The sequence below is a fragment of the Vitis vinifera genome, chromosome 13 (genome assembly GCF_030704535.1).
Source record: "Vitis vinifera cultivar Pinot Noir 40024 chromosome 13, ASM3070453v1".
Classification (NCBI taxonomy): domain Eukaryota; kingdom Viridiplantae; phylum Streptophyta; class Magnoliopsida; order Vitales; family Vitaceae; genus Vitis; species Vitis vinifera.
In genome coordinates, this window is record NC_081817.1 from 1,918,983 (window position 1) to 1,929,125 (window position 10,143).

Genomic DNA, 10,143 nt, shown 5'->3' on the forward strand with positions numbered 1-10,143 from the left:
ATTTTTAAAGAAAATAATTGTCTGACCTCTATTTCAGGTTTTAAAAGAGTTAATATTTCCTCTAAAATAGTAATAACTATTAATGGCAAAAGTCGGTGAAGAACTATGTTCAAGAGTTAATAGATGTGAAGAAGAGGAAATGGGTTCTATAGTAGGATGGTATGTTGGGAATTTGAATGCATGAAACAGACAAATATTCAACAGATTGGTAAACATTTGAATTATTAGAGTGGGATACTAACAAAGGTTATGGTATAAGATATGGAAAGAGACATGTTGTACTATCAACCATTGATGATGAAGAAACTAATTTATTAGCAAAATGAAATTCAAATCCATCATTATGAGAGATTTATCCATCAAGACCTAAACTTTGGCGATATTCACGAATATCATTGTAACAAAAACAGTGCAAGAAAAATAACGGTATTACGATTTGTGATTATTGAATTACAAATTAATATGGAAGATGAGTTTAGAGCTCTCATTTCTTTACTTTACTCTTGTATTATTTATTGACATTCTTACCCCCGTAATTTTGAGCAAAGTAAAATTAAATATCATTATATTGAATCGTGTCATATATTTATTGGTTAAGTTTTTCTACCTTTAAAATTATGGTGAGTCTATTATTACTGTCGTATACCTTATCAATACGTTGTTTAATATAATTTTATAGTAGTGATTATTTTTGGCTTTTGTTTCACACTCAACCTAGTTATAATCTCTTCCGAGTTTTACTCATACTTATTTTAAAATTAGTAGCTTTAATAATACCGATCTTTGGAATGACATAATTTGTCGACTGCAATTACTAGAATGGGAGATTGGCTAAAAGTGGAATCATAATCGATATAATATAAAGAGAAATTATAATTATTTTTTCGCTTTTTCCAACCTCTTAACAATCCCTATATAAACAATAGCATACAATTGTCCAATTTTATAGGAAACCACTATCCATTTCCCTATTAGTTAATTATCTCCATATAATCATGCTATCCATGACATATGTCCTTTTACTCTCATTCACTTTTCATAGCTCCTCTTAAAAAATTTCTTTTACCGTTGGGGCATATGATGGGGCCGGCTATGGGCAAACAAGGAGACACATGAGAATAATTGGGTCCACGTATAGGTAAAAGATAATGGGAAAGTCAAAAGCCCTTTTTCTTGGCTAATCATGACTACTCCATATAGGGGATAGTGACAAGTCTTCATTCTCTTCACACATGAGATTATAAAAGGAGATCAAAGATAAAATTTGGCCCATTTCCAAAATCATTTGCTTGGTGGGTGGTATGATTAAAGGGGTTTGTTTAATTTCATAGAAATATATTTATGACCTTGTTGGAGACTAGGAATTTTGTGCTCTCATGTAATCATTTGATTTAAGGATGGTTAAATTCATTGATCTTTAGTTCAAGGGATTGTTTCATTTCTAGTGATTTTGTAATTAATTTATAGTCTTTATGAAAATTTAAAGGAAAATACAAGAGAGAAAAAAAAAATAAAGAAAAATTAAAATTATTTAAAATTAATAAATTATTTTTATATCTTATTTCAAATTTATTCACTTATTTTATTTTTTATATAAAAAATAAATAATTTAAAAATATATAAGATTCTAATTCATTTTTTTTATAACAAATCAAACACAAAAAAAAGGATCTTTTTATTCATTTCAAGAAATTAATAAGAAAAAAAAATATTAAGTAAAATGATTTTCTTATATTTGGTTCTAATATAAAAATATAAAATAATATAAATAAAAATTAGTTAAATATTTATGTATTTTTGTTTTGTTTATTTTTATATAAAAAATTAAAATAAGTGAACCTTTTTTCGCATTTTCTATAATAAATCAAACACAAAAAAATATTTTAAAATAATTATTAAAATAAAATAATTTTCTTACATTTAGTTTTGATATAAAAAATATAAACAAATATAATTAAAATTAGTTAAAAATTATATGTTTTAAAATTATCTAATTTTTATATAAAAAAATTAAATAAATAAAATATATTTAAAATATTATATACAAATAATTTATTATTATTATTTTTTTTTCCTCCTTTTCTCCCCTTTTTTTATCACCCTTCTCTCTTTCTCTCACATTTGCCCATACCCCCGACCGTAGGCACAATATATATTCTCCTCTTTTTAACGCTTTACGTTACCTAAACATATCAAAGACTATTCAACAAGGAATGGAAGAGGAAGTAGAGGAAACAAGGGACACGTGGCACCGACAGGCTCTGCCTTATTTGATTTGTCTATTTTAGGTTAAAAAGGACTTTTCACTTGGTACTTGTTTAGAATTTGGTTTCGTTTTCAATATAATTAATGATTGATTTAAGTTAGAAATTAATTTTAATTTTGAAAATAATTATATTATTAGGGAAATATTTGACATAATTATATATATATATATGTAATTTTTTATTTTAATAAAAAATATTTTTAAAAAGGGATTTGAATTCTAAACCAACTTAGGAATTATAAACCTCAAATCCAAGCAATTTAAAGCTTATTTTAATTGTAATCAAACATGACTAACTTATTTTTTCAATTAAATTGAGGAGTGTTTAGTAAAATTGACTACCTATTACTTAATGAATTAAGTTAACTTTAAATTAAATTATACTTGAATCATTGACTTTAAATTTATCATTTGTTATTTATTTTAAGTATTAAGTTGTTTTATAAAATTAACTTAAAATTTGTTTTAAATTATAATCCTTGTAGATTATAATTATGATGGATAAGGTAAAATGGAGTAACAAAATAAATTGTGAAGGAAATTATGATAAATTGAGGTAAAAAAATAAAATGAATATGTAGACTCAAAATTAAGTTAATTGTTTTTTACTTATTATTTGAAGTTGTTTTTTACTTTAAGTTGTGTCATTAATATCTTACAAAACACGTGATAGATGGTGTTTATTTTTTTTACTTAATTCTAAATAGAACTTTAATGCTTAATAATGTTAAGTATTAGATTGTTCGTTTGTTTTTCAATATTTTACTTTTATTAAACATTAAAAAGTAAAAAACCAATACAATATTTTTTCTATTTAGAAATTGACTTTTTATATTCATAAAAAAGTTCATAATAAGTCATTAAAAAGTAGAAAAATAAATAACTTAAAATCTAAAAACAAATTATTTTCAGCAAAAAATTAAAAAAACAAACATCTTCTTAGTGTTTGTTTTTTGGGACTAAATAGAAAAAGTCAAAATATTTGACTAAATAGAAAAAGACAAATATTTTATTTTATTTATTTAGTTAAAAGTAACTTATCCACATCAATCCATATAATTAAATTAAACATATTAATAACAAGTTTACTTTAATTATATTAATTGATATGAACGGGTTACTTTTAACTAAGTAGAAAAAACCAAATTGAGAAAATAAAGGTTAATCTTAATAGAGAAAAACACCCAAGAGGAGGGTGAATTGAGGTTGAATCTTTTTTAAAAAACACAATAAATTTAAGCACAAAAAGAAAAAATATAAAGAGATAAGGTTAGAGAAAACAAAGTCAAGTTTTAGAGTTCTTCGACACTTTCTTGCATAAGTCTACTATCTATAAGCTCCTAATCGAGTGAGGGTTCCATGATACTTGAAACTTTAATCAAGATTCTAATCACCTTTACACTTTGATTTCGATTTCGATTGGCTTTTACACAATTCTCTTCAAGTTTCTACTCAATTGAAAGTTCTAACACTCAAATAACAAGTTTGAAACTCTCAACCTAGCTCAACAAGAGCTCAAATACAATTTAAATACTATGAATAATTACAATGGTACACTAAAGAATATGCAAATGGAGATTTAATGCACCAATAAAAGAATGAGAGCTTTTAAGGTAATAACAAATAGGTAAACAAATAAATGCAGGTGTTTTCTTTCTTATAAATGAAGTGAAACTCTCAATTTATAGGTTTCTAACCTCGGGAGCCAAAATCCCAAAAAGATAGTCTCGATCAGTTGAGTTTGGGGTTGACCGGTTCACTAGTCGTCAGACATTAAATGCATGGTAGGTGACTGTTAAGCCTCGACTGGACCTTGACCAGAAATACATATCCCTTGATTGGGAAATAAAGGCTATTGGAAGAGAAATAATATTTTTGCATCTCTCGATTGGACTTCGATTGGGAAGGGTCAACCGATCGACCAGTGCCTTAATTGGTTAAGCCGATTCACCATCTTTGGCCCAAAAACCTATATTTTTTTTTTATAACATTTAGTCAAAATCTTTAGGTAAACTAATATGCCAATTTTGAAATGATTTACCTAAGGTTCATTTGATAAAACTCGACTTTAAATGGAAATGTTACTTTAATATATAAATCGAGCTTTTAAAGATACATGAAAAGATATGAAAATTATAAGTGCACACATGCATTCATCTTATATATGTTTCTTATAAATAAAAGGTCTTCTAATTGTCTTGGCCGTGTATTCATTGGGTCATTTGATGAATTTCCAAATTAACACCTGAAATTCTTTATAATCAAACCAACAACAACTTAACCATGATTTGTTATCATTAAAACGTGATTAGAACAACTCTTGGATTAACACAAATATTTTGGCTTTTTATATTCAATAAAAAAAACAAACACCACTTGTTTAATTACTTAAATTAAGTTATTAAATCATTTTTAAGTTATTAAGTTGGTTTTCCGAACACCCACTTAGAGATGGTTTGGAATTACTTATTATTTTTGTCTTTAGTAAAAAATTTATTTAGAAAGATTTTTTTTTTGTAAAAATAAAATAGAATTTTTATTAGAAGTATTTTTTTTCGTTTTTATATTATTTATTTTTAAATATTAATTCTTTAAATAAAATGAGTAAAATAAGCATAAAAGCTTTTATTGGATTTAAAAAAGAGATTTTTTATATTTTCAACAAATACATCCAAACTTGACTTATGGATGATTAAAAGTAAACTAAATTAGACAAATAATTTCATATTAAATGGTTGAGGAATCTCCCTAGATATATTTTCCTAAGCTCCAAACGAGGAATTACAGGAAAGATAAAAGCCATCTACCACAAAATCTTTTCCCCTAGTTTTGTGGCGTACAGATGCAACACCCTCTTCCATACTGCTAACCTACGCATCTGGTGCAAATTACCATGTCAGCCCTCAAACTCTCCATGGTGGCTTCCATTTACGGCAAACCCTACACCAAACTCGACAGATGGGCGCGCACAATAGCGCCACCCGCCACCGCCACCAACACCATCACCACTACCCCAATTGCTGTAAAGAAGTCTTCGCTGTCCCAAAATAGAGCCACAGAGCGACTCTCGCGGACGGATGGGTGGAGGATAATGCCCTGCGCACACCTCGCCGCGTCGGCGCACGATAAGGGCTCTTCTAGAAATCTAGGGTTTCGTTGTGCCCACAGATCTCTCTCTTCATCGCCTCCCAATTTTTCCTCCTCCTCCGAACACAGAGGAGAAGGGTCTGGTGGTAACGTGGCCGACATGGGTTCGGAGAGTCAGGACGCCGCCGTCGACTGGTCTGAGAATCACCGGTCGTCGCAACGGAAACAACCTCAGCCTCCGCCGGTGTCGTCGTCTTCGAAGTTGCTCACATTGCCTACGGTTTTGACGCTTGGTCGTGTTGCCGCCGTCCCGCTTCTCATCGGCAGTATGTCTGGTTTTAAGTGTCGTAATTTGTTTTTTTTTTTTTTTTTTTTGTTTTGGTGTTTTTTTTTTCTCTCTCATTTTTTTGGGGTATTTGGCGTGTTTGTTTTTTGTGAAAACGATGGTAAATGGAAAGGGATTTGGAATTTTCTTTTCTTTTTGACGTAAATTAACCCAAACGGTTATCTGGCTGCAATGCGATGAGTGTCTGGTGGATTATTTCATATTTCATTTTTATCTCCTAATTTTTTTTTTATTATGTTTGAATTTCAGTGATTTATTTATTTTTCTTTGTGTGAATTTGATGAATACGAATCTGAAATTTATGGTTTCACAGCAAGCTTTTTTAGTGACTTTTGATATGTTAGTTTTGTTGGATATTAGTTAGACATGATGTGATTTCCATGTGCACAAGCTTAGATAAAGTTGGATATTGGTTAGGCATGATGTGATTTCCATCTGTACAAGTTTAGCTTTCTCTTATGTTGTTTCTGAACTTCGGGATTATGTTTTTTGTGCGTGGCTGTTGTTGATTTGGAGTTTTGATGGATGTTTGGCTGGGCAGCTAATTGAATAATATATTGCCTTTTTATTCTGTGTATTTGTGTATTCAGATTTTTGTTTGTTAATTTTGTGCATTTGAGGTTTAGATGAGTCTCTTGTTTAATAATGAGTTGAATTATTAGCTGATGCTTAAAAAATGATTTTTTCAAGGCTTCTTTCCTGTAAAAATTTCTCAGATTTCTGACCAAATGTTTAAGATGTGGAATTGTGTTCTTACTTATGTGAAATTATGCAACTATGCCTTAGTGAGTGGGAAACATTGATACTGTTGGCTGCATGGAAAATGTAGTATTTTTAGATTAATTCCCAATTTTTCAGTGCTTGATACTAGCATTCATTAATGTTATATTGTCCAAGCATGATTGTTATGGCAAAAAGGCCAAACCCAAAAAGGGACATATTGCTGTTCTTTGCATGTATGAATACAATGTTCTTTTTGTGGGAGCTATTATGACAAGGCAAGGGTGTTGTGGGAGCTATTATTCTCTCTCTTTAGAGTTTTTTGGGTGATGCAGTCCACAGTTAGAAAGACTCTGCTAGGCTAACATGGGTCTTTTGTTGGAAGAAAGCGAAAAAAGGTTTGGAGGGCAGCTCCTTTATACCTCTTCTGGACTATTTGGAAAGAGAGAAATAGAAGATCGTTTGAGAATGTGGAATTCTCAATCCAAAGGCTGAAATACTTGTTTTTGTGTAACTTGTTAACTTGGACGAAACTGTTTGTAGGTGAAAGATTGATGTTCATAGTAGATTTCATTGATTGGTTGAGGTTGGTTTGAGGGAGGGAGTATCTTTTTGTTTTCTCTTCCTTTTTTTTGGCGCTTTTTGATTGCCACTATATACATCGTGTGTACTTTGGTGCACCCTTTTTGGCCTTTTTAATGCAAATCAAATTTACTGATAAAAAGAAAAATGAATAAAATGTTCTTTTTGTATAATTCCTTGGTCAATGGCTCTGGTAATTTTATCGTAGAAAAAAGGTCAAATTTTATATGTCCTCTTTTAGTATCTGTTGATAGCCTCTTGTTTACAAATCACTTTAAGTTATATGTCTGCAAGGATAGATTTCTGTACAAGTCACAGCAGAGAGGGAGTGCATTGGGTCATTAAATACCTGTTTGTACAGTTAGTCATACATTATAATGGCTATTGTATGAAGACTGTGAAACTAATTTATTCATTTTTCTATCTAGCCTTTTATGTGGATTCTTGGTGGGGGACAACCACAACAACAACTATTTTTATTGCTGCCGCAATCACAGATTGGCTTGATGGGTACCTTGCTCGGAAGGTTTGCAATTTTTTTCCCTCAAACTCCAAATAGGTGTTTTACATTATAAATACAATCATATTCATTACATTTATTAATTAAGGATAAATGTTCTGTTGCATTTCAGATGAGGTTAGGCACCACATTTGGGGCATTTTTAGATCCAGTGGCTGATAAGGTAGGTCTGTCTTTATTAATAACTTTAAGTTGGTGGCATAGCTAGTTGAGATAATTAAGTTGCACAGACCTTAATAATGAAAAACAGAGACTGCATACTTTTGACTCGTACTAATTGTTTTATAGTTTTCTACCTGACTGCTTTGCTTTCTGAATGCAGCTTATGGTTGCTGCCACATTGGTGTTATTGTGTTCCAGACCTTTGGAAGTTGGTATGTTTGGACCAGTACCATGGCTGTTGACTGTGCCTTCAATTGCCATAATAGGTAGAGAGGTCGGTATTTTGTCTTTACTCTGTCTCAAATCTTCAATTGCCGTCAATACATGTAACTATTCAAGTAATTTAGTGCTGTGTATTCTCTGAACTTCTTATGAAACTTTTATCCAAGCTTATTTTGTGGTTTGGATCATGATGGCCACTGTTTGCTAGGGTTTAAATGAACCTGGTAAAGCTGGTTTACTATTGAAGTTTGTGTGTATCTTCTGATTCCTGGAGTCCTTAGCTTTGAAATGCTCTACTTGGTGTACCATTTAGTATCTTTGCATACATTCGTCAGCCCTACTTGCCAGCTATTTCTAGTTGAGTATCTGAGCTAGTCTGCCTTTTCCATTCAGTTGAAAGTTCAATGGTCTTGTGTTTTGGCACTTATATGTGTACATACATTGTATTTTCACCATGTTTTTGGCTCATAATGACCTGTTTATTGTTTTTATGCTTGCCATTTGTCTTTTCGATCTTTTACCATTTTCTTGCTTCACTTCTTTCTCACACAATTTATTCATATTTCATCTGATTTGATGGGAGAAATTGATGGTTAATGTCTTATATGCAATTTGCTACTGTAGATAACCATGTCTGCAGTTAGAGAATGGGCTGCATCTCAGAATACCGAGCTTTTAGAGGTTGGTTTTCCCTCCACCTTTCAACCCACTACTCCTTCATTTGCAATCCCATCATACTTTTTGCTACAATGATAAAGACAATAAACATCTCCAGGCTGTTGCTGTAAACAATTTGGGGAAATGGAAAACAGCCACACAGATGACATCACTAACCGTCCTTCTGGCTGCTCGAGACAGCAGGTTCATTGTCTCTAAATTTCAAACTCGTGATATATTCCCTTCATTCATTCCATATAATTGAGATAAAAGAGACTATTCCTTTGGGAATGTTGCTGGACTTCTCTATAATGTATCTGATTGTTCTTTTTTCCTTTTTCTCCTGTTGGTTCTTTTAATTTTCCCTTTCCCTTGATTTTGCAGTCTCACAGCAGCAGGGGGTTTAGTGGCTTCTGGAGTTGTTTTGCTATACATCTCAGCAGGGCTTGCTGTTTGGTCACTAGTTGTCTACATGAGAAAGATATGGAAAGTATTGATCAAGTAGCATGCTTGATCTTCAGATTTTGATTTGGCTCATAAACCATTGGTGGTTTGCCAAACAAGGGTGTGCCTGCTACTCCAAATTTTTACAGTATACTTAGAGGATTGATTGCATATATTGAAACAGGAATTTTTTCCAGCTGATCGGAAGAAGAGGAATATGCTTTCACCAAAGTTTAGGCCCCACTTAGATTGAATTGAAACTGTTTGGAGGAAGCAGTACCTACTCATTGTTTTAGAGCTGTTCCATAGTCCTTAAAATCTCAACACCTATGCTTCCTCAGTTTCACTGAGGAAATGTTGGGGGCACATATGTTGCACTGAGGGCTGTCCCCCCTGTCTTACAATCTCTACTTATTTATTTTTCACTTATCATTATATCCCTCACGAGCATCCATGTGTTAGAAGACTGATTTGGAGCATGCATCGAGGAGGATGCATTGTCGGAATCTGGCTGTAGACACATCTTGAATGGAGTTATTAATTATTGGAGTCTCAGAGTTGGAAGAGAGTATTTTATGGTAGACGTTTTGAACATGTAAACAAGAAGCTGTGAAGCAGCCATCTTTAAGTGATCTTTCAGAAGTCTTTTCTGGGTTTGCTGTTTAAACGCTTGCTTTAAATTGAATTTCATGGATTACATATACCTCGTTCAGGTGGATTATGACATACTATAATTTCAATTTATTCACCATATTTTCGGTTTGAATCAGGTTTCTTGTAAACAGGTATAGGTTTTTATTTTTGGAATATTGGAATAAAGAATGGGAAAGAGAACTAAATTCTATTATAGAAATGAAATCTCATTCTCATTAGGATTTTAATTGCTTTCTTGTACATGATATTGTGATTCATCTTCAATTTTATCTTATTTCTATTCCTATATCTATTCCTTCCTACCAAACACATGGTAAGTTTTCTGGGTTGTACTTCTTAGCTGCTATTTGGCATTGGGTGCATTAGATCTAGAAATGTTGTGATGAAAACCTTCTTTAGTTTGGCTTCAGAATTTTGGAATTCATACATTTCTATTAGGGTAGGCTTGTTTTGGTTTTTGGCGCCTTTCATATAACAGGCTTT

At 31.5% G+C, this 10,143-nt stretch overlaps 1 protein-coding gene across 1 annotated transcript; it reads left to right on the forward strand.

Annotated features, from left to right (window-relative positions):
• Positions 1-4,979: 4,979 nt before the first annotated feature.
• Positions 4,980-9,772, forward strand: LOC100245021 (CDP-diacylglycerol--glycerol-3-phosphate 3-phosphatidyltransferase 2). Its single transcript, XM_002281508.5, has 7 exons — positions 4,980-5,679; positions 7,430-7,527; positions 7,634-7,684; positions 7,844-7,957; positions 8,530-8,586; positions 8,681-8,766; positions 8,947-9,772. Exons 1-7 carry the CDS (start codon positions 5,160-5,162, stop codon positions 9,065-9,067), a joined length of 1,047 nt encoding a protein of 348 aa, XP_002281544.1. The 5' UTR covers positions 4,980-5,159; the 3' UTR covers positions 9,068-9,772.
• The last annotated feature ends 371 nt before the right edge of the window (positions 9,773-10,143 follow it).